This window comes from Podarcis cretensis, assembly GCF_951804945.1.
Source record: "Podarcis cretensis genome assembly, chromosome: 15".
In the NCBI taxonomy this organism is placed as follows: Eukaryota; Metazoa; Chordata; class Lepidosauria; order Squamata; family Lacertidae; genus Podarcis; species Podarcis cretensis.
Window position 1 is genome coordinate 14,992,764 of NC_137185.1, and position 24,352 is coordinate 15,017,115.

Sequence of the window (24,352 nt, forward strand, 5' to 3'; positions counted from 1 at the left end):
ACAGACAGCTGGATCAGAGCGCACAGCTGGCGGCGGGGGGGGGGAGCGCAGCTGGAAGGATGGGCCTAACGTGAAATATGGGCATCGTAACCCTAATAATAGCTGCATTGAGTACTGCTACCGTTCCCTACAACGTGGATAAGGCATGAAAAAGCCTTGCAGATTAAAACGGGATGGAGCGATTCCCCCATTAGGAAAGGTTTGGGGGTTTTTCGTTTGGAGAAAAGACGACTAAGATGTGGCACGATAGAAGTTTATAAAATGATGCTTGGCACAGAAAGAGTGGGTAGAGAAAATGTTTTTTCTCCCTCTCTCATTACACTAGAATTTGTGGACACCCCATGAAGCTGATTGTTCGGAGATTCAGGACAGATGAAAGAAAATACTTCTTCAGGCAGCTCATAGTTGAACTATGGAACTCTCTGCCACAGGAGGCAGTGATGGTCATCAGCCTGGAGGGCTTAGATTAGAAAGAGGCTTAGACAAATCCATGGCTGATATGGCTATCAGTGGCTACTAGCTGTGCTGGCTATGCCCTCTGTCTCCATGTTGGAGGTAGCAATGCTTCTGAACACCAGTTGCTGGAATGCAAAGGAAAGGAGCAGGCTCTTGTGCTCAGGTCCTGCTTTTGGGTTTTCCCACACAGCCATCTGGTTGGCCACTGTGAGAACAGGGTGCTGCACTAGATAGGCCTGATCCAGCAGCCAGACTCTTCTCATAGACTGGAACAAATGACCCCAGAGGGCCAAGGAGGCCTAACCAGAAGCCAGAGCAAAGTGTAAAGAAGAGGAGGTGGCATCACAATTATTAATCCATGGCACATCGGGTGGAGGCATCTCAGACCGACGTCATCCCTGCAAACTGCTTTGAACACCAAGGTTCAGTGTTCAGTTTCTTTTAAAAAGAGAGTCCAGTAAGTCTCTTTTCGAAGTTATGCCTGCAGGTTTTTACATTTCCCCCTCTTTTGTAATTTCTGGCATTTCTTTGATAAGCATATTTAACTTAGGTAGGCAGCAATGCTTCTGAATGCCAGTTGCTGGAAACCAAAGGAGGGGAGAGCTACTTTTGTGGCCAGGCCCTGCTTGAGTTTCCTGTTTGGGCTAGGTGGGCCATTGGCCTGATCCAGCAGGCTCTTCTTATGCTCTTATGGGATGCACAGCCCACATAAGCATACTTAGAATCACAGCCTTCCTTTTATGGCTCAACATGTTTTATCTTTTTGGTTGTTGGTCTTTTACGATACGAATTTTAATCTGATTGAGAGGTGGGTGGTTGTTGTTTTTTATAGTGACTTTTGTTAACTGCCTTGGATCGTTGTGTATTCATTTTTTTTAAAAAAGAATGATGACATTTCTTAGAAATAAAAACCAGATATTCCAAAAAATTCAGGGCAAACTGAGAGATTATTTGGCACCACTCAATCCACTTGAACCCACCTGAAACACTTGGGGGAGATGAAATAGGGTGGCACCCTTACCAATTTAAAGTCACCTCTAGGAGGAAGGAAAAAGCACTTTATACAAACTAAACTCTCAAGCCACTAGTTCGGATTATGCATGCGAGTCCAAAGTTTCTATGTTAATCATCAACAAGTTATTTGGTTCCCAAAACCTGCAGGCAGCCACAGGATGCTTCTACCCATGTCCAGAATACTTTCTGCTGGCTGTGGGGCTTGCAGTCATTCTACATTGATCTAGAATTCAGGATTATGCAGGCTAGAGTCCAGGTACCTCAATAGCAATATGATTTTTAGCAAATGGCATTCAGAAGTATCATTGCCTCCAACCATGGAGGCAGAGAAAACCATCAGAGCTAGTAGCCATTGCAGCATGTGAAGAAGTCCTTTTGTCTTTCCTGAATCTTCCAACATCCCCCCCCCCCCCCAGTCCTGGTATTACAGCACTGTTCTTGTACTTTAAAACTCTGCAGGTCTCCCATCTTTTTCCCCAACCTCTCTACTTTCCTAAACATCTGCTTTTCTGCTGGGCAGGAGGGAAGCTTAATAAAATGCATACAATACGTACAGTGCATTAGGAGAAGTCAGCTGTGCAGCTTGATCTATCAGACTTTGGCTGACAGCTGAACCTGGGACATGTCACAGCAGAGAGATGAGAGTCTGCTAATAAAAGCAAGTTAAACACGCCAAGCAGTACCTGGAGACAGCTCACGCAGTGCTAGCCTCCAAATCTATATATTTGAACGGGGGTTGCATCAGCAACAGTGCAGAAATGGAACTGCCTGGATTTGGAAGATTAAAGGGCGATCAATGAGCCGACAGGTTGAAATGGATTGCTCTCAGTTCGGACATGAAGCATTTGTGCATATATGTAGTACTCTGTGTCATCCCAAATTAACCTCATAATTCTACATATGTAGTAAGTTTGTGTGTACATTTAATTCTGCACCTTCAAGAGCAGCATGACCTGAAATAATGTAGCAGGTGGAGTTTCCTGGCTGGAGTTTGTGGGGTGGGGTGCTCATTCAAACTGACTTCTTTTTGGAACATGTCTGGGGGCTGTTAACATCTACTCTGGGAACAAAGTTCCAGACCCTTTGGAAGCCTACAGCTCTATTTCAGAAATTTGTGCAGAGAGTCTTTGGGAGGTTGAATTGAACTAAGACTTGGGAGACCAAGGTTCAAATCCCCACTCAACCATGAAGCTCACTGGGTGACCTTGAGCCAATCATTGCGTCTCAGCCTAGCCTACGTCACAGGCCTGTTTTGGGGATTAAATGAGAGGTAAGCCTTTGCTGTATTCAGTGTTCACACAAAGGTAAATGGATATAGAATTGCAGCCTTGGTCTCACTAATGAAATAAGAATTAAGAGACCCAGGGTGTAGATTTTTTGATTTTAAAAATGTTCTGCTATTAATTGCATTTAGCCAATGACTAGAATGCATCCATGAATGATTTCTGCATGCCTGCACTTTGTGACTCATGCCTCCTTCCTACGTAGCATTCCACCTCTCCTATCTGACCCTGAAAGTGGCAAAACTGGAAGAATGTGTTCCTGTGTCTGTCATGCGTTAGCATCCGCATCTCCTTGAGAAGTTCCAGGGACAGATACAGGAAAAGAACGTCAAGAGGTCTGGTTGTCTAGACAACTGCCTGATAAGTTGTAAGATGAGACCACATGTTTTGGAACACCCCAAGGAAATTGATCTCATTATGAAGCCGTGCGTATTTAACATCCCATGACCGCTAACCTTTATTTATGTAGAAGGACATTTAAAGATGTTTTGATGACTGTGTACTGTGTGTTAGCGGCCTACATAAGCTTTGTTCTGAAGTATCTCCGAGTCTCTGCCCCAAAGTGGAAAACTAGAAATCATGTTTAGCAACTCTACAGTCATGATTCTCAGCAATCTCTACAATAGGATAGGCTGCTTTTATTGTCGCCATGGTGCAGATTGGGGAGGGGTTGAGTCAGAGAGTTGACTCCATCACTAGGCCAGAGTCAGGAGGATCAAAGACTATACCTGCTCATAGAACACTCCGTGCCATAATTAGAAGGTTTAAACACAACTCCCTACCACAACTCTTATTTTAAAAGTTAAGTATGGTGTGTTTGGAACACACCCAGGAGGGGTATCTCTGCTTCAGCAGGCAGGAAAACCAGAAAGGTCTTCTAATCCCAGCAGCTCCATTGACAGTGCCCAACACTACTGGCTAAACCCAGGCATCAAATGGAAAACCAGGAGCACATTTGTTTTCTCATCTTTTTCTTTTCTAAAAAAGCTAGTTATTTCTGAGGAACAGTCAAAGGCTTGAAAAGCAAAGCTTAGGAAAATCAACAGAAGCGTTATCTAGGAAAGCCCTGCAGCACACACATGGCTGTAGCATTATCATTAGCTGTCTCCCTGGCCTGGGCCTAAAAATGAAGGAGTGGGAAAACTTCAAGCTGGCAGCACAGACATTTCCTGTGGGCCTCTCCCCAAAGCCCACCCCATCTTAGGTCCCACTCCTCCATACACACACTGCTGAGCTGTTTCTCTCTCATCTGATGTCCTCTCTCCGAATTATTCCCCCCAGCTGATTTCAGTAGCAGGAAACATAAGCATTCCCAAGTTCTGGTGCCAAACTACCCCACTCCCCAGTTTGATCTTTTTCCAAAGAAATCCAAAAACTACCAAATTTATTGTCTAGACTCTGTTACATTTTTTTATTCTCCTAGGCTTCTGCTGCTGGCTGCACTGCTTCTTAACAGTTGTTTTCAATTCAACTTTAATGTATTTGTGGCTTGCTGCTGTCTTTTTCTAATCATTTTGATTGTTCGAGCTCAGCCTTTGACAACCTGGTGCCCTCTAGACTATTTATTGTATTTTATTTGCCCACCCCTCCACCCTTAGGTCTTAGCGTGGTTACAATTTAAAATATAACATTAAAAATTACAAGGAAGTTACAACTGCAAAAAAATCAACCACAAAAAATAACATCTAATAAAAATGCAACATCTAATTAAAAGGTAACAAGACTTCATATAGTTGCTTATAGATTCCCAAGCTTTCTGCATTAGAAATCTTCAGGCAGTTTTCTAAAAAGAGACCACAACTCCCATCAGCACCAGAGGCTGGTAAATGTGTTCTGGCTTGTTGAGATCTGCCTTGGAGACCGTGAAGGAGGAAAGCCCAAGTAGCACTTCCTCACCCGCTGCCAGAGCAAATGTATTAGGCTGAGGTCCTGTACTTGACTTATTTGGGCATAAGTCTCAAGGAACTAAAATATTACTTCTTCTTGTTGGCATCTGTCTGTCTCGGGAGACAATGGAATGCACCTCAGGGGTGAAGTCAACCCACTAAAGAATCACAGCGCCTGCAGTGACCTCTCTGGGGTGCAAGCCTGGGCAGTGTATATGGAAGCACTGGGTTTACTTTTGAGTAAAAGGGCATAGGAGGTTGAACTGTTCCTCATTTCGCTATTCTCAAGCAAAAAAGCTAAGTATTTTATTTACTTTGACAACTTATATATGCTGCTAAATTAGTTGCTTCTATGTGGCATATGGGACGCAGGTGGCGCTGTGGGTTAAAGCCTCAGCGCCTAGGGCTTGCCGATCGAAAGGTCGGCGGTTCGAATCCCTGCGGCAGGGTGCGCTCCCGCTGCTCGGTCCCAGCGCCTGCCAACCTAGCAGTTCGAAAGCACCTCCGGGTACAAGTAGATAAACCAATACAATAGTGGTTAAAATTATAACATCAGAATTCACTTAAAATGCCTGCTGGAATAAAGAACTATTCATTGGGTGCTGGAGGTTCAACAGAAAGGGGGTCTATCTGACCTCAACCAGGACGGAGTTCTACAAAATTGGGTCCACAATACTAAAACAGCATGTGAATCATGGGAGACTACTCCCCCCAAAATCCTCAGTGATCAAACAGGAATAGAAGGAAGCAGGTGGTCCCTAAGGTTTCCTAGACCAAAGTTTTTATACCTAAAGAGGTATAACACAATATGATCATGATGTTTATTTGTGAACTACTTAACATTACTATGTGGCTTCTGAAGAGTTAGATCTGGGATAGGTAACTTTTGGCCCTCCAAATGTTGCTGGACCCCCAAACTATTGGCTGGGCCACCAAATGGTGCAGAAACATTCCAGGTCTCCAAAACCTTTCAAGACACACCTCAGGCAGTTGCTTTGCACAGCAGGCTGGGGCTTATTCGATCTAAGCTTACAAACCACGACATCCGCAAACAGAAGAATGTGCTGGGAGGGAAAGGGAATGCATTCTTAGCTGCTGAGGAACATTTCTATTTGTTTTTGCTTTCAGGGATTGGTCCCTCACACACTAACAGGCCCTAATAATTAACTGTCAAGTTCTGATAAAGACCGTGCAAAAATATGTATCATTGCCTGGATAAACAGAGCACACACCCCAAATTTAAATCACATCTCTGCTTATCTTTTCATGCATTCATTCTTTTACACAGCTTCTACAAACACAAAATGCATGAATGGGAGGGAAGGAGGTGGGCAGATGTTGACAGATGCCCAGAACTGCAAGGGCAGGGAAGGGCAGGAACCCTATAGCAAAAGCCAGGTGTCTCCAACCTTGGTGTTCTAAATACAGTGATGTAATGAAAGCCAGGTCCTTCATGTTTTATGCTTTCTAAGTCCAAACCAGTTCTAAGCAGGGGGAGTATGTGAGATCTAGGAAGCAGAGAGACAAAAGTGTCCAGGAGACTGAGGAACTAAGGAGATGAGGGGCCCCAGAGGCAACGAGGCTGAAGAGAGAAGAACACAGATTGGGCGAAGGAGAAGGATGATGACTGGGGTCAGAGGGCCTAATAGAATGAGGTGTGGATATAAAAGATAAGGGAAGGGAAAATGGGTCACAGGGCCTAAGGACAGAAGAGACTGTTTGCTGTTGGTTGAAAGGCATAAAGCAGGGAAAGTTTTGCCTTGTGAGATCAGAATGAGGTCCAGAATTCAATTTCCGCCAAACACTGGATGGATGCTTCCAAATGCTCATAAGCAGGGCACAAATCCAACACTCTCCACTCTTGTTTGTCCCTGGCCTCTGGCATTCAGAAGTACTAGTGCTTCTGTGCATGGAGGTTCCATTGAGTTATCGTGTCACCCCACTTACTCATGCAAGTAACATCAGTTTTCCATCTAGTTCAGGGTTGTCTACACTGACCAGCAGCTGCTCTCCAGGGTTTGAAGCAAGGAGTCCTTCCCAGCTCTGTCTGGAGATGCCATTGGGGATTGAATCTGGGACCTTCTGCATGCAAAGCAGATGCTTTGCCCCTGAGTTGCAGCCCTTCTAATTCTTTTTACAGCTATCTGAGCTCATGTGTTGGCTATCAATTCTGTAAGGTCATGTGTTGCGTCAAGAGCTGCTCCCTTTTGCCAGTCCTGAACCTACTGCCAGTTTACTTTGTTGGGTGATCCTGCACTCTGGTAATGCGAGAGAAGAAAAACTGGATACACCTCTCTAGTAAATAAAGAAGCAGAACAAGATTTTGAAATCAATTGTGAGACGTATTTTGCAAAACAGGTCAGAAGCACTAGAAACCAACTGGTAATCAGAAGGCCCGCTGAATGTAAATCTTACTCAAAGGAGTACACACATAAAAGGCACATGGAACCAACCACAGCATCTGCATCTCAGACAAATCCAGTTTTTTTATCCCACAAATAGAACATTTGTTAAGAATTCTGTTGTTGGTAATTGTTGCTCTTGTGGAGAATAAACAAACATGAAACACACTGCAGGGTGATATCACTGTGTGTTAGTCAGCAAATGAGGGAGGGGGGAGTCTTCATCCTCCCTGGAACCTCTTTGCAACTGGAATGTTTGGCTGACTCTCCCCAGTGATAACATTTTGGCAAGGCCACCCACATGGTCCAAGTCTTTCTATGCCCGATCTTCTTCCTCTACAGCCATGGCTGACTCCTGCTGCTCTTCTTGCTCTGGGTCTCCAGGAAGATTTCTAGTGACCGTCTGGAGCAGGGATTCAATCTGCTCTTCAGTGAGCCTCTCCTCACTTTCTTCCACGATCTGCAGAGGAAAAAGCAGTGAGCCGCCTCTCGTCTCTTGCCACCATCACATGCTAAGAGCAAACCGTTCCTTAGGGCAAAGCACAGACAAACTTTGCCAACCTGGTACCTTCCAGATGTTTCAGACCACTACTCCCATCAGCCCCAGCCAGTTGGCTAATACTGTAAAAGCAGAAATAGCCAAAATGGGTGTGGTGCAAGGCTAAGTTAGGGATGCTTAGGCCCCAATGAAATCAATGTGAAGAGATAGCTGTGACGAGCTCAAATTCCACTGATTTCAATGGAAACCAACAGCTGCAATCCTAGAAGCAGTTACTGGGGAACTCACTGGGACTTATTTCTGGATAACCATTCATAGGACCATGCTGTCACTCCAACTTAGTCTAGATCCAACCCTTCATTTCTACCCAGTGAATTCAATCCAAGATTCCTTGTGTCTTCTGAAACTGCTCCTTATCTTCCTAGAATGTTTGGCAAACCTAACTGTTTATTTATTTGGGACATTTCTCTTATGCTTGGAACACTCTTCTTTTGGAGCAAGAGACACAGCAGTTCATAGAAAGCGCAAAAAAAGGATAAAACCTGCAGCAGATTAAAACACAAAAAATAAGATCTTCTTTAAAAAGTTTTTTAAAAGAGGATCAATGAAACAGACATAAAATCAAATAGAGAAGCAAGTGACAGAGTCACTAAATCTGGGAGGTTTTCCTTCTATGTGACAGACTAGCACTGCTGAATCTCTAGCCTGTGGGCCTCATTAGGCCTGCCAGGCCTCTGAATTTTGCCCACAGGGCCCTTTTGGGCAAAGCATGCCAGGATGTCAGGCACTTCACAGATCTGCTGCATCTTTGCTAAGCTGAGAGATAAGATCAGGAAGCTGCTGCCCTCCTGTTGTGGTCGTTCAAGCAGCAAACTGGGCAGTGTAAAAATGTACAGCGATGGTACTGAATAAAGGAACTCAATGAACTATTACTGTGTTGTTGTTTAGTCGTTTAGTCGTGTCCGACTCTTCGTGACCCCATGGACCAGAGCACGCCAGGCCCTCTGTAACCAATACCAAATTTTCACAAGCTGCAAAGAAATCATTGGGAAAAACACACACACACACACAATCTCCTTAATGTTCAAATGTTAACACATCATGTTTTCAGAAATGTCTTGTTCTGGGGGACACACACACCCAGATAGTCCCTTCTTTTTCTATGGCAACTGCCAACCCACACCTTTAAATTGGCCTTTGTTCTCTGGAACTGCAGGGAATTTGCCTCAATGGAATAAAGAAAGACTCTCTGAAAGGACGGTCACATTTTCATATCATGATTATCATGAGAAGAGCAAACAGAAAATTATTCCTCGTGCCAACTAAAATCAGATATACGTAAGTCTCCATCTCTGACCCGTAAGCCTCTGCCCGTAAACTCTTATCTCAATGAGAAAAAGAACATCTCTTAACCATTTGCTGACGCAGGATCCCACTCTTTAACTTCTTTATACTCAGTCTCAAATTAATTTCTCCTTGCGATAGCTTGTATTTCAATTTATTTTCCTCCTGCTTGCTGTACACTGCTTTGAAAAGAGACAGCACACACACGCAAATAAAGAAGGGGAAATCTACTGCTAAATCAATTCTGCAACATGGAATGCTATCCACATGCTTCAGCTTCCAGATCCATTTCCTAGGCTTTGCATTCAGGAAGAGGTTTAGAAACAAGTGCTTTTATTGGGGGGATTAACCTGGCAGTCACCTTTTGTCTTCAATCTGCTGTAACCTAATGGACTTCCTTTTGTTGGGGGAAGAGGGAAGAGGGAGCAGAGAAATCACCTTCTTCCCATTTCATTGACTCAACAACTCCCACAGCTTCAGCCGGTGTAGAGGCCATCTCAGAGTGTTTACTTCAGCTATTCATCTCCTTCTAAAACAGCAGACATTTTATGTGCTCAAGGGTACATTGGTTCTCAATGACGCATCAGTCAATACCTGTTTATTACACAGTTCTTTAAGGTCTGTTAGCTTCGGTTGCTAGGCTTTAGGTAACCTGGAGAGGCAAGCAGAGTGGGAATAGGGACTTACTAAATCCCTGAATGCTGGCTGAGGGAGAAAACCCACATATAGCAGCCAGCCAGCCAGCCAGCCAGCCAGGCAAACAGACCTAATAGGGCTCACCTTCTAGCCTTTGTAGATCAACTCAACAAGCCAGGATTAGGACAAACCGTTCTAGAGACAGAGGGTACATCATCATCAGTGCATGGGTAGGCAAACTAAGGCCCGGGGGCCAGATCTGGCCAAATCGCCTTCTAAATCTGGCCCGTGGATGGTCCAGGAATCAGTGTGTTTTTACATGAGTAGAATGTGCACTTTTATTTAAAATGCATCTGTGGGTTATTTGTGGGGCATAGGAATTCATTCATTCCCCCTCCCCCCCAAATATAGTCCGGCCCCCCACAAAGTCTGAGGAACAGTGGACTGGCGCCCTGCTGAAAAAGTTTGCTGACCCCTGATCTAGTGGAACCCTCTGAACTGCCCCAGCTGGCTCACCAAAGGGGGCAGCGAAACATAGCTGCTGCTTCTCTATGTGTTTCCCTCTGGCCTTTCATATCACTCCTTTAGGATACACCACTGCCACCAGACTTTCCCCTCCTGCATCCTCACCCTTCACTGTTCATCACCTCTCATGTGGCCCACTATGCTGTGCAACACACTTTGGCACGAGATTGGTGCCCACCCCACCAATCACCCTCTTGGCCATAAAGAGGTCTGAGCCAAAACCACTAAATTTGAGAGCCAGTGTGGTGTAGTGGTTAGGACCAAGGAGACCAGGGTTCGAATCCCCACCTGGCCATGAAGCTCACTGGGTGGCCTTGGGCCAGTCACTCTCTTTCAGCCTATCCCACCTTACAGGGTTGTTGTGGCAATCAAATGGCAGAGAGAATCATGTAAGCCTTGAGCCCCGTAGAGTGAAAGGTGGGCTATAAATGCAATAATCATGTTCATTCTTATGACTGACAAAAACACAAATGATTTCTAATTATGAATGCCTTTGTGCTGTTCCAATGCTGCTTTTTGAGCATCTAATTAATTATGCTTATTCCTGAAATGTAATCCCAGCCCTCAAATAAATTGTTAAGGAAGGCTTACAACCCAAAAGCAAAGATACAATAAAAAAACATTTTAAAAGAAAAGAAAAACTGACTACAGACTAAAAAGCAGGGCACAAAAATTTTAAACAGCTGCATAAAGTTTATCTGTCTTCTGCTGGCTCCCACCCCATTTCCCCCTCAATGCCATTTAAGCAGCGCAGGTGTGTCCAACTACGTGGCTCATTTACTGTTGTCCATGATGTCATCACATCAGATGTCATCACATCAGATGTCACTTTGTGACAACGCTGGCAAAATCACTGGGGTTGTTAGGGCCCGATTAAACAGCAAGGTAAGTGGAAGACAGTCGGGGAAACAACACAGAAGGAGCAGGAAATATAAAAAGGTCAATGAGCAGCATCAAAAGACTCTGAACATTTCAGGACACAAAAGGAAAAGGGTTACTGCTCTTCAAGGGCTTGGAAGCTTCACAACTTACCAACTGGATCTCAACGGCAGTCACAGGCCTGAGGTTGAGAAGTTGCAGTTTTTCTGCCCTGTGCAAATGCAAAGAACACAACACCATATAATTTAGGGATTCTGGTTACAGGAGCCATCCGCATGCTAACACTTCTTGGCCACAAAACAATGGCTGGAGAGCCAAAGTTGCAGCTTGACCTCAGATGAGATGCACAACAGGCAAAAATGAAACCATTTGGGAGCTTGGAAACAGGCTCATGGCCACATCCATAACCTAAACCCACTGTGGCATTTAGTGGCCCGAAAGTTTTAAAACCATCCAATTTCCATTGTAACTCTTTGCTCAGACACACTCAAAACCACTACTCTTTCTGAACCCAGGATTCTTTGGATGCCAACTACAACCCACAGCACACTTTTCCATAGAGCTGTCCCAGAGACAGTTGGAAAAGAAAATATTTCGACTTCCGGGTTGGCGCCATCGCCGAATGGCAGACTCCCTCCGAGCTCCGGAGGGAGCCTGCTCGGCAGGGGTTGGGTTCTACCGCGTCGGCGTCGCGGGGACCCTCAAAAACCATGGGCGCTGAAACCCATGGGCATGGTGACTCGGCGGGCACCGTTTGCGCCCCCCCGACCCGCGAAGGAGCCTTTTTAAAGGCTACGGAGCGGGTGCCAGGGGGGGTGTGGTGCTATGAGTCCTCCGCTTCCCCTGCCGAGCGAAGCCGCATGCCATTTGGCGGAGAGCGCTGACTTCTTCCATTGAAAATTCGGATTAAAAAGAATAACCCGTGAGTAATTGGAAACTGGACTTAAAAAGGGGGAAAAAATTAAATTCGGAGCGAGCGGGGGAGGTGCAAAGAGGAAGTCCGTCTCCCCCCTGTCGTAGAGGATTTAAAGCAAAGGATTTAACAACTAAGATCGAGTGCTACCTTGGTTTGATAAAGTTACTAATTTCACGATGGAAAATTATAAGACTGGGCTGAAGGAGAAAAGTAGAACGTGAGCTAAAATGCAACCCCCCCCCCCCGGGAACCGGGAGCGATCTGCGAGAGCGCCGGGAGAGGAGAAACAGAGGCTTTGACAGCTGTCAAAGGAGCTGTCAAAGCTGAAGAATAAAAAGAGAACTTTGTTATGAGGACTTTGCCGGTTACATTTGTTACAAATTAGATATAAATTGTTTAAAACAAGGAATAACAAGTTACTTTGACTGTTGGGTGCGATCTGGAAGGAAACTGAGTTACTATAATCCCTCTAGAGGGGCTGTGGGACACTACAAGTATTGTTGGCATGGAATTTGAATTGGACTTTTTATCTCCTGGGAAACTGCAGAAATGGAACACTATTTTGTCTACAGAGGTCTCTACACTAAAGGAGACAATAGATTTATCTATTGAAGAATGGAAGGGACTTGACGTAAAGTTTTGTTCCTGAATAACAAAGCCTTTGTAGGGGATTTAGAAGCTTTTGGAATTGGAACATTTTTGCAGGAGAGCAGGAAAAGAAACTAGAGGAAAGTGAGGAGAGAGAATAATAAGAACAACATGAACACCAAGAATTGGATAAAGTTGGAAGTGGGAACATTTGGGACATCCAGATTTGAAAGGTTTAAAGAAACAAAATTGGAGTTTTACTCTTAAATACAGAGATCTGGATGGAAAAAATGGACCTTTTTGAGATAGAGTTTTTCTGAGATTGGACGCTTGAAACTAAAGATGATTAAAAAGACGGCAAAGACTATTAAAAAGACGGCAAAGTGGACTTGTGAAGGATTTCGGCCTAGATGTGGGATCTCCAGGATGACAACAGGCATTGATGGACATTGGGGAACGCAACCGGGAAAGGGGGGAGGGAAATTTGGAATCCAAAGGGTGTTAAATTATATTTTATTCTATTTTCTATTTTCTTTTATTTTAACCTGTTCTGCATATTAAAGAGGGGAACTCGTGGAAGGGAGCGGGGTCGATTTTAGGGGATGGAAAGACATTTTTAACATTGGGTTAATTATAATAAGTTTAAAATTTGGGGTAAGAACTTGTTGAATCTATTTGAAGGAATTGGAATACAAGAGGGGGTGGGGTGGGGAAGTCCTGGAAAGATGCCAATGGAAATAAGGTTATAAAATGGATGTTTTATTTCTTTTCTTTTTTCTGTTATATTTGAAAATGTTCAATAAATATTATTAAAAAAAAAAGGAAAAGAAAATATTTCAAGTTCAGAGGCGCCAGAAAAAAACCCTTTAGGAGGCTCATATTCTGGGGTGCACAAATATGCTCTAGGAAGACAAAAAGTGGAGTAGGGAAGACTCATCAGCAGGGTACATAAAAATATATATATTTTTTAAAAAACCATGGATTTTTAAACATGTAAATCAGTTTTAATTTCTTAACAACGTTAAGATATAAGTTTGTTTTTAAAATAACCTCAGGGAAAATCTGAACTCAATTAAAACATCTCCCAGAGCTGAATGTATGATCCTCTTATGTGCAGCAACTGTGAAAGCCATTTTCCCCACAACCCCGCCCCCTTAAAAAAAAAAATTAAATTTACCGTTCACTTAAAGCTGAATGCACACAAGTTATATGTGTGCAAGTTGCAGACTTACTGTACTGTGTACAGTTATGGCTGCTTCACCTAAAAAAGATATAGTGGAGTTTGAAGGCGATGGTGGCCACCAATTTAGATTGTTTTAAAAGACAACTGGACAAATTCATGGAGGAAAAAGCTACAAATGACTACTAGCCATGATGACTGTGCTCTGTCTAAATGCTTGGAGGTAGCAATGCTTCTGAATACCAGTTGCAGGAACACACAGGAAAAGTGTGCTTGTGCTTAAATCCTACTTAGAGGTTTCCCACAGGCATCTGGTTGACCACTGTGAGAACAGGATGCTGGACTAGATTGGCCATGGGCCTGATTCAGCAGGCCCTTCTTATGCTCTTAAAAATATTAACAATAATAGAAAAACAATTTCTCTTAACATTTGTTTAGGTCCAGACAAACAAAACTAAACCAAATAGATTATTCCGAAGTGGTAATGCAAGAACAGAAGCAAGTAACAATGGTCATTCAAGGGCACTGGGAACTTCTCCCGCCTTAAGACCCCCTGGAAAATTCAGCCTCCATTCAATCCAGCAAGGCTTGCTCAGGAGAACTCCCTGGCAAATTGTGGCTCAATATTTACTTACTTCTCTTGCCTATCTTTCCACTCAGGAAGCAACAACATACTAATCCCGCAAACAAGAACTCTGAACTAGTAGCTCCCTCTGCTGTCAGCATAGTATCCTTGCATGTAATCTGGTAAGGTTTCATTTTGGTTTAATCAACGTTGTAAAAATACTGATCTTTCAAATCTGACTACCTACAGGGAAACACCAAAATCTTGAGGCAAACTTCAAAACAGACTGGGAGCCATTTATTTTTCATACTGTTCTTTGGCATATTTTTGTATCATGCATTCCTAGTTCTGTTTGTGATTTTGTATAATTATAGCAGGGTGGTTATACTCAGAGAAAGGGACGTAGGTGGCGCTGTGGTCTAAACCACTGAGCCTAGGGCTTGCCGATCAGAAGGTTGGTGGTTCAAATCCTCACAACGGGATGAGCTCCCATTGCTCGGTCCCAGCTCCTGCCAACCTAGCTGTTCAAAAGCACCTCAAAGTGCAAGTAGATAAATAGGTACCGTTCCGGCAGGAAGGTAAACAGCAGTTCTGTGCACTGCTCTGGTTTTGCCAGAAGCGGCTTAGTCATGCTGGCCACATGACCCGGAAAAACTGTCTGCGGACAAAAGTCGGCTCCCTTGGCCAGTAAAGCGAGATGAGCGCTGCAACCCCAGAGTCGTTCGTGACTGGACTTAACTATCAGGGGTCCTTTACTTTTTTATACTCAGAGAGTATCTACCGTTCTCAATGAGTCTATTCTGAGTATAACTCATGCTGCATATCACTAATACATTTTAAAAAGGCTTATGGAAGGGATATCAGTGGTAATTCCACCAGAATTAATACCCACTTTACAATCTGCAGTTCCATGTTTTCTCATAAATTGCATGCTTATGGTTTAGAAGTAATGCCCTCTCTCCCTGTCAACCCCATATTGCCTATAACAGCGATGTCTCAAACTGACTATAACTAACCTGTATGAAGGACTCTACAATTTGTAAACAGAGATGCTGAATGTATTTTTTTTTTTACTTATGGAAAATATATTAATAAAAACTTTTTCTAAGCGAATGCCTGGACGTTCAGTTTAAAACGCTGGTACCTTGAATGTCATTAAAGATATTTTCACATTTATAACCGCTATGTGCTTGTATGCACTGGTCTTTGACACCCAGGGTATGTCATTTGTTTTATTTTTATATCCTATGCTTATCAGCAATGTTCCTCTTGGATTTTTTTTTCTGCTGTAAATTGGACCTGCCCAGTGGAAATAAAATGCATTTTAGATCTACAAAGCCACTGAGAAAAAGGAATGCTTCAAACCGGAAAATCCGGTAAAAGATAACAGATTGAAAAGCAGATTCACTCATCCATCTCTTGGGACTGATTGCTTTTGACAAGTTTCATCACTACTTTGAAAACATGGAGCCCACCGGATTGCAAAGGCACAAACATCTGCTAAGTAGCACTAAAGGATAAAGACTTAGCACTGGCGCCTCACAGAAGAATGAGAAGAACCAGTCCAATCTGCTTGAAAACAGAACACAGAGTTTGGTCAGCTTTGAAGGGGGGTAAGGGAAAGTACCCTCCCACTCATTTCATCATAGCACTGTCAGAAAAGCTTGAGAAATTTGTTTTTTGCTAATTCTGATACAAATGGATCTAATCCACATATCCCATGAATGCAGTTACCTTTCAGATTTTGCATTTCTTTGAATTCTATATTGCAGCTCTCAGCTCAAAGAGCATACCAGTATGTATATAAAATTATTATTTTAGGATAAAATACATTTAGACATACATACTTAGGGAGTAAAATATATAGCAAAGTCCCTCTGGAGCACAGAAAGAGACTTGAGATGCAGTCGTCACACACACCCTGGAGGGACTGTGAAGAGGGTGCCTGCCTGTATATACAACCACCAAGGTTACAAGCACTCTTTCAGTGGTTCATTGGAAGAAAAATAAAACACTGAATGTGCTCAGACCAAATAATTAAGTCCTAGCCAATGACTGCTGGCAGCGGCAAGCTCTTTCATCACTTGACACCTCCCTGTGCTTCAGAAACTCATGCTTTACTATGGGTTAGCATATACTGAAACCAGAAATTCAAAAGCATCATACATCAAGGCCAAGCTCAGCAGTCACTAACACACACAGTGCTGGGTTGCTGCCTCACTCCTGCAAAGCTTGGGATGGAAGGGGTTGCATGGGAGAAGCAGCAGATTGGGGGAAGGAATTTCATCCTCTTGTCAACTGTTGGAATAATTGAACCTCTCTTCTGGCAGCTACAATCCATCAACCCACATTACAATATTAATGACTTACTTCGTTAACTTGTGGCTTTTCAGTGCCAGGAGGAAGTCTCTTACAACCTCAGGATTCTGGAATTTGCATGGTGTCTTAGATATGTATTTCAGTGTCTAGAAGGGCAGAAAAAGATAATTGTGCAGATTCAGTCTACCTTTATGCCTCCTTTTCAAGTCTAACTTAAAAGCCGATCCCTCCAAAGCAGGAACAATGTTCTCTGAAAGCAACACTGCTCTTCAGATTAGCAAATGTATCACAGCCATGTTGTAACCAAATAGGGAAATGATGATCAAACTGATTAAAATATTCACTGAGCAGGAAATCCAGAGGTCAAATGTTTAATGATGACATAACACATTTTCTTATTTCACACCTGTTAATGTTCATAATTAGAAATAAAGAGAGTACAGAAAAATAAAATAAAAATGATTGGGGCATATGTGGGAAAGGAACACAGCTCACTGATAAAGCATGCAGAAGGCTACAGGGTACAATACGAAATAGCATCTCTGGGTAGGGCTAGAAAAAGACTTCTGCCTCAAGCTCCAGAGAGCCACTGGCTACCTGTGTACACAATACTGAGCTAGATGGACCAACACTATGATTCACTCTGAGGCAGCTTCCTATGTTCCTAGTTAAAATCAGACCTTTTTTCAGAACCATGAGGACTGAAATCTTCATTTTCAAGAAAAGGACCATAGCTCAATGGAATAAATAGCACATGCATTACATGCAGGAGGCCCCAGATTCAATTACCACCATCTCCAGGTAAGGCTGCGGAAAGACCCCGCCTGAAATCCTGGTGAGCCGCTGCCAGTCAGTGTTCACAGTACAGAACTAGATAGACAGATTGGTCTGGTTCAGTCAAAGGCTCTATGTTCCCTTTTTAAAAAAGAGAGCTTAAATAGGTTAGTTTTTCTGGCTTAGAAAACTGCATGTGGATATAACTGTGCTACCTAAAATTATGAATGGTATCAAGACAGCAGAAGCACATTTTTTTCCATCCTTCTCTCTCTCTCTCTCTCTCTTTTTCAAATGCTCTTGTGTGTGAGGAGGGCTGGGAGAGGTGAGGGAGGGGGAGCTGGCAAAAAGGGGATCCTGTCCATAGAAGCATGGCTAGTGGGATGTGGAGAGAAGGTTGCAGCTTGGGACAGGATCATTTCCATTGTTGGTTTTACTCACTTCATACATGATAGTATTCAAATTCTGCTGCCCAGCACTCTGCTTGCTTCTCCCGGTCTCTCGGCGCTGCTGCTTTAGATCAGTCAGCAACTTATACACCTGAAAGAAAGAACTTTGCTATGAGGTGGCCTCAAATGCCATCAGAGCTTTGATAATGCTAGCAGCTCATCATATGAGCTGAACCATTTAATTCCTGTTCTTTCTGCTAATTTTGGTATGTGGCTCTCTTACATTTTTGAAAGAGGTCCCGATCTTCAAAATGAGCTCATAACAACTATTGTAGGTCAAGTATATATCATTCTATTGCAGATAGAGAGAGCAAGCACACATTTTTATGGAAAATAGGACCTTAAAAACAAATTTTCAGAGGGGTGCGGCTTTCACCCCAGTGAGAAGAACTTTTTAAAATTTTGGCTGTAGGAACGTTTCAACATTTGTATTCCCCACTCCTCCAAGAAATGCATGACTACAATGCAAGCTTTGTTTGTTGATCTGGCATGGAACAAAGGTTAAAACTAGCATTCTGAATAGGGCAGGACTTTACATAAATTATAATTGCAGTAAAATGATTTTACCTCATAATTGCTCAGAAGAGCTGCATTTCCATCTTTCCTAGAAAAACAATAAATAAAATATGTTAAGGTGCTTTAGATGTGTTGGCATGTGTGTGGAAAATCCACCTTAGAAACCCCTGCCTCCCGTTACAAAGCTCCAAAAGAACTATTTTTAAAAAGCATATTTCCTTAGTTCCATTTTTCCCAGTGTTTTGTGACAGGCTTGGGTGAGGCTACACATGTGTGAGTGGACACATCTCATCAAAGCCAACCATTACAATTAAGCTTACATACAGGCTTCGTTTGAAAGAGAACTCAACTGGCAAGCTCAGAAACTCACTGCCCACATAGACAAGGATACACTTAATTCTCACAGCACATATTCATTGCCACAAGATGGCTTTAGACAGGGATCAGACTTCACTATGAATTTGTCTATCAGTGTCTGTTAACCATTTCTGTGCACACCATACATTTGAGACACATTTGTTATCCCAAGAATCCTGGGAACTGTAGTTTGTTAAGGGTACTGGGAATTATAGCTTTGTGAGGGGTAAATTAAATAATCATTTTTGGAGGGGGCAGGGGTGTGCTTTAAAGTTATACAGTGTATACAATCCATGTACCTCCACATCCAGAGGCAGAGTACCTGTAAATATGAGTTGCTGGGGAATACCAGTAGGATAGTGCTGTTGCTTTCATGCCTCTTTGTTGGCTGATTACAGACATCTGATTGACCATGGTGGGAAATGGGATGCTAGACTAAGGCCTGATTCAGCAGGACTCTTCTTCTTAAGTCCTTGTTTAAAAACATGAGTTGGTCCTAGAAATGCATAGTCTAACTTTGCTATAAACTACCTCTATGGAGTCAAAATATCTGCTAAGGAAAGAGCTTTCCTGCATGTTTAAGGCTGCAGTCCTATAAGCACTTATCTGGACGCAAGTCCCACTGAAACCAATGGGTCTTGCTTCTAAATAGACACATATATAGGATTCCACTGTAAATCAGTTTCACACAACTGGTTGTATGTAGCGACTGTTGCTACTTATTATTATTTTTCCAGCAAAAGGCTTATAGCGACAGGAGGGGTAAATGCAAAGTGGAGGTTTGTTGCTCCCCCTGTAAGAGCCACTAACTGTCAGATATGAAGGGGGCAGATATTCCCCGCACCACAACACTGTTTCTGAGTGGGACTTTAATTTCCCCCCCTTAGCAATGACCAGTAACCACCCTTCTATGCCCCTGGTGACCCAAGCTATAAACATTCCCATGAGTTTAGGTCTGTTGGAGAAGTTTCCTTCTGTGCCTCAACATCAGAAATGTTGGCTGGGTCACAACAGTTCTTTGGGAGAGGGCCTTGTTGGCAGTATCAGAAGGCTGCAAAATTCCCTGCCTAAGGAGGCTGAGCTTGCCTTGAAACCTTGGCAGTTGTGCTGGCCCTGTTGAGTTGCTGGTGTCCCTTTCTATGCTGCCTGAACTTGCCATGAAACTTTTGCTGACTGTTTCAGTACCTTCTGAATTACTTTACTTGTTATTTGTAAATTTCGCACTGCCTTGTTTCTTTAGAAATGGAGAAGTGGGATAACAAACATCATATCATCTGCTGAATCAGGGAACAAATGTACATCCAATTGTGGATGCTATCTAGTCATTCCATAGGATAGATAGGAAGCTCCCAAGATTCCTGCATTGCCATCAACACCATTCACAAATGTGCACCCTCATACTTTAAGCAACCAGCCACACATAAATACCTTTTTAAAGCACAACTAGAGATGGAACAGACTGGCATGTTCCACAGCCAGCAAGCACTACTGCAACCCACACTTATTTACAATTGCTTAGATTCAATTCCATTGGGACTTGCTAGCTATTGTTTACTATTTAAGCACAATCCCGATTAAGCTACAATATTATTTAATTTCTTTCCATTATAAATAAATAGAATGTTAGTTTTTAAAACAAAACAAAAACACCACAAAGCCGCGACCGCTATACATCCTCAGGACAATGGGTTCTGCTGAACAGACAGACAGCACTAACAACAGAAAGTTGCCACAGCTATATAAAAGGAGGAGGGTAAGGCTATTCTCGGGTCCCCCTATTGCAACATATTTAAAAGTACAATGTATTATGTCAAGCACAGCCAACTGTTTGAATAGAACTGTCATACTCATCACTTTCAAACAAGTTCAACGCCTCTTCCACAAACTTCCACAGTTTCTAGCATTGTTTTTGAAATTGCATTGGGATAGGGCGAGGGGGGAAAGAGGGGACCCCCTTCTGAAAATACGCTGAGGTGCAGTTCTCATCACACATTTTGCTGATCCAGCAGAAACTTCAGCAAGCAAGCAAGATCACAAACACACACATTCATGCATTGCAAAAACGGTTGCTGCTTTTTGTTGATACGTATATTTGATTCTTTGGAAGAGGGCTATCTTTGCATTCCATCTACATCTGGAGAAATCCCTGCGGATTCTCTATGACCAAAGCCCATTTTTTTAATGCCCACATAAAATAAAATAAAGGAGAACACAGTACAGAAAGCAACTGAATGTACTAATGGGTCTAGGAAGAATTATTGTTGATGAAGTGCATTTAAAACAAAGGGTGGTCCCATTTGGAGCAAAAAGAGAAAAAGTTTGCATTGTTTCATAAAAAATCAGAAGGTTCAGGGAGGTCAAGGCTCTTTTCAGTGCGTTAAGTCTTGCTGGAAAATATGGAACTACTATCAGACAATTTAATCTATTTTTGTATTTCCGTCTTGAGTGCAACTACATCAATATCCTAAGAATATACCAGTTGACATTGCCACACACACACACACACACACACACACACACAGAGTTTGATTGCAACCTAAGTACTTGGTACTGTGTACTAGTAAAGTTAGTGGGACTTCTGAGTAAAAATGCATAGGATCAGATTGTACCAAATATAACCCCCATCCATTTCTACTTCAGGACACCCTGGGGGGAGTGGGGAGGAACCTTTTTCCTTTCTGGGGAAGACACAGTAATAAACGAAGAAAATGTGCATCTTTAAGATGGTTTCCATTTAAATAAAGACAATCATGTCCAGTACAACTTTCAAATTAACCAAATACATTTCTATGAACAGAAACTCAAAATGAACTTCTCAAAACCCATCTTTTTGTCAAGACCCTTGCTACCACCCGTAAGTTTTCATTTGCAACAAAAACTGCTTGCAATTTATTTTTCTTACATTTATGTCCTGTCTTTCTTTCATCATGGAGCCCACATGTGGTTCCCAGCCGGCCTCCCATCCAGACACTGACCAGACCAATTTAGCTTCAGCATGATGGTGGCCTTCATCCCACACAATCTGCTCTGTGATAACATGTGTAAAGTGTTTAAAAATGACTCTCCATCCGGCAGTCAACAGTAACCATATTATTTTTTTAAAGTTATCCTTAACAGCTTCATTAAAAAAATAGTAAAGATGAATGATGAATATCATATGGGAAGATGGAGTAAGTCCAATTTCTATAGTGCAAGAATGGGGAACCTGGAGCCCTCCAGAGGTAAAGAGTTCATATTAAATAATCTGAATATAAACATGTCAGCCCTGCAGTTAATCTTAGAGGCACTGATTAAAGCTTAGTGTTTCTATGTAAATGAAGAACCAATCTGATCATTTCTCAAGTATGAAAAAACTTTACACAGGGATTTGATTTTCACTTCATGAAAATGAAGCTGCTCTATCCTAGCAACTACTAATGGACTTTGCTTTTGACTTATCCAGTCCCAGGCAATTCATTTTTGTTTGTTACTTTTGTTTTTGCAAGGATGGGACTGGGCCAAGACAGAGCGAAGCAGAAAATGAGCAACGATGAGGGTGTGGAAGAAAGAAAAGTTGGCAATATTGTCCAGTGTGCAGGATCCTTTCTATTTTCAGACTCAACCTCACAAACTGTTATGTGTGCTGGTTGTAAGAAAGGCCCCATGAAACAGCCACTGCTGAACTGGTGCCCTCTAGATCATGAGTAGGCAAACTAAGGCCTGGCCCAATCACCTTCTAAATCCGGCCCGTGGACGGTCCAGGAATCAGCGTGTTTTTACATGAGTAGAATGTGTCCTTTTATTTAAAATGCATCTCTGAGTAATTTGTGGGGCATAGAAATTCATTCATTTATTTATTCAAAATATAGTCTGGACCCCCACAATGTCTGAGGGATAGTGGACCCACCCCATGCTGAAAAAGTTTGCTGACCCCTGCTCTAGATGTTTAAGTCTGGCTAGGGCTGGTGGGAATTGGAGTCCCCAGCATCTGGAGTATACCAGGTTGGTGAAGGGTGCTATATGGAAATATTTTACAGACATTCATGTGACACAAAAATGTGCTCCCCCCCCCCCCCTTGTAGATTAATCATTCTGAATTAAAAATAGATGATCATGCATAAAAATATCCACAGACCTGGTAACCTGTAGGTGACACAAACAGGTGACCGTCAGTTAGGGAAATCTTAACAAAATCTGCAGTGCAACCCTGCAGTGCATGTTTTACTCTCAGTAGACATACCCACACTCTGGCCCCATCCATTAGCCAGAAGACTGAGAGCTGCTGGATATTGTGTGTAGTGTACTTAAAAAGCAGGCAATGGTCAGGGCAGGATTTTGGTGCAGAAGCCCAGAGCTCCCCTCAGCAGAATGGAGGGGGACAAAAGTGGAATAAATACATATTACCACCCAACAGAACATTAAACCTAGAGTCTAAAATTGATGTTAACAGCGCCACTGAAAGCAGGAAGCCAGATGATGCCACTGAGATTATATAACTTCAAGAACTGGGTCCTGGGTTCATCTGCTTTCCTCTGCCCTCCTCACTCGCTTTTCATTTTGTACTGTGTGCATTAAATTGTGAGCCTGCATGAAGGGACTGTCATCTCCTTTTATCTCTGCAAGTTTATCAGGCAGCCTCTTGTCCGTCTGCTCAGTACCTCCTAAAAATATTATCATTTATAGACAAGCCAGATACTTAGAATGCTGGTGCCTGTTTTACCCCTTTTTTTAGCTTACTGATTTTATTTTTTTGAATGTTTTAAATTGTTTCTAGTGGTAATTTTATTGTTTTATCTTTTTTTGCATTGTATGTCACTTTGAGGGTTTTTCTTTTTTTTTACAATCTAGTGTATAAATTTTATGAAATGAAAAAATAAAAATAATGTTGTGTGCCCAAGAACGAGGTCTGCATCCGTCCGATTGTTCATTCAGCCCTTCAGAACTTTTATGAGGAGAGGAATTTCTATAGACATCCCGCCAGCACCCTCATTTCTTCAACCATCCCTTCAAATATATTGGTGTTCTTTTATTTTAGGAAATTTCATCAAGCAATGCCAATTCCAGGACCCCCATCTCACCTCTCCCTCTTAGGAATGATTTCATTTTCTATTCCCCCCCCCCTTTTTCCTCAGCTATCCCTCCAATGGTATTTTTGGGGGGTGGGGAAGAGTAGGAAATTACCTCAGGAATTGCCAATTCCTGGAAATCAACCTCTCCATTTGCTCCCCCCACATCACAGAAACTCCCCACCCCCACCCCGTCAAAAAACCCTTAGCCATCTAAATGTGAGATTTACCTCTGGAAAGGGCAGCTGCAGGTCACCTCTTTCCCCCACCCAAATAACCCCATAGCCATCTAAATGTGAGAAAGTTTGCCTAGGGAAAGGTCAATTCCAGGAATCCCTTCAAGTAGGAAGTATCTCCCCCCCCCCCAAAAAAAAAAAAATCCCTTAGCCACCTAAATGTGAGGAAATTCACCTCAGGAAAAAGGACCATTCCAGGAATCCCCCTCTTCCACCCGAGTCTGAACGGCCTCACCCACTCCCCTGAATTTACACGCGCACCCCCCCTAATAGGCAGGGAATCCCCCCCCCCTTATCCTACGGCGGGGAGGGGAGGGGAGAGAAACGGGGTGACTTCGGAGCAAGCGGGGCTTGCGCGGCCGCTCCGCCATCTTACACTTCCATCTTGCCCACGCCGCGGCCTCTTCCTCCCTCTCGCGCCGCCTTCGCTCGCTCCTCCCTTCGGCCCTCCGCCGCCTTTCCCGGCTGCGTCGTCTCCGACCG

The 24,352-nt window shown here is 43.0% G+C and overlaps 1 protein-coding gene and 1 long non-coding RNA gene across 5 annotated transcripts; one reads left to right on the top strand and one right to left on the bottom strand.

The window, feature by feature from the left end:
• The first annotated feature begins 68 nt into the window (after positions 1–68).
• LOC307204464 lies at positions 69–16,536 on the top strand. Its single transcript, XR_013833701.1, has 4 exons — positions 69–282; positions 2,959–3,120; positions 14,269–14,355; positions 15,564–16,536. It is a non-coding gene; the product is annotated as an uncharacterized lncRNA (long non-coding RNA).
• Positions 5,627–24,352, bottom strand: CRCP (CGRP receptor component). Of its 4 annotated transcripts, none has more exons than XM_079956043.1 (6): positions 24,246–24,352; positions 18,283–18,319; positions 17,708–17,806; positions 16,544–16,638; positions 11,078–11,135; positions 5,627–7,501 (listed from the first exon to the last, which is right to left on the bottom strand). In XM_079956043.1, the coding sequence occupies exons 1-6, from the start codon at positions 24,251–24,253 to the stop codon at positions 7,358–7,360; spliced, it is 441 nt and encodes a 146-aa protein (XP_079812169.1). In that variant the 5' UTR covers positions 24,254–24,352; the 3' UTR covers positions 5,627–7,357. The 4 variants fall into 4 exon arrangements, with proteins under 4 accessions (XP_079812169.1, XP_079812168.1, XP_079812170.1 ...); XM_079956042.1 differs by lacking the exon at positions 24,246–24,352 and adding an exon at positions 23,864–23,982; XM_079956044.1 differs by lacking the exon at positions 24,246–24,352 and adding an exon at positions 21,491–21,509.

Excerpts from the sequence above, each read along its gene's own strand:
- CRCP (XM_079956042.1), bottom strand. The coding sequence starts at position 23,922 with ATGGCTATGGGGTTATTTGGGTGGGGGAAAGAGGTGACCTGCAGCTGC. Across the intron at positions 16,639-17,707 it reads TGAATACTATCATGTATGAA|ACACTGAAATACATATCTAA; the intron begins GTGAGTAAAACC and ends CTGCCCTTCTAG. Across the intron at positions 7,502-11,077 it reads CTGCCGTTGAGATCCAGTTG|ATCGTGGAAGAAAGTGAGGA; the intron begins GTAAGTTGTGAA and ends TTTCCTCTGCAG.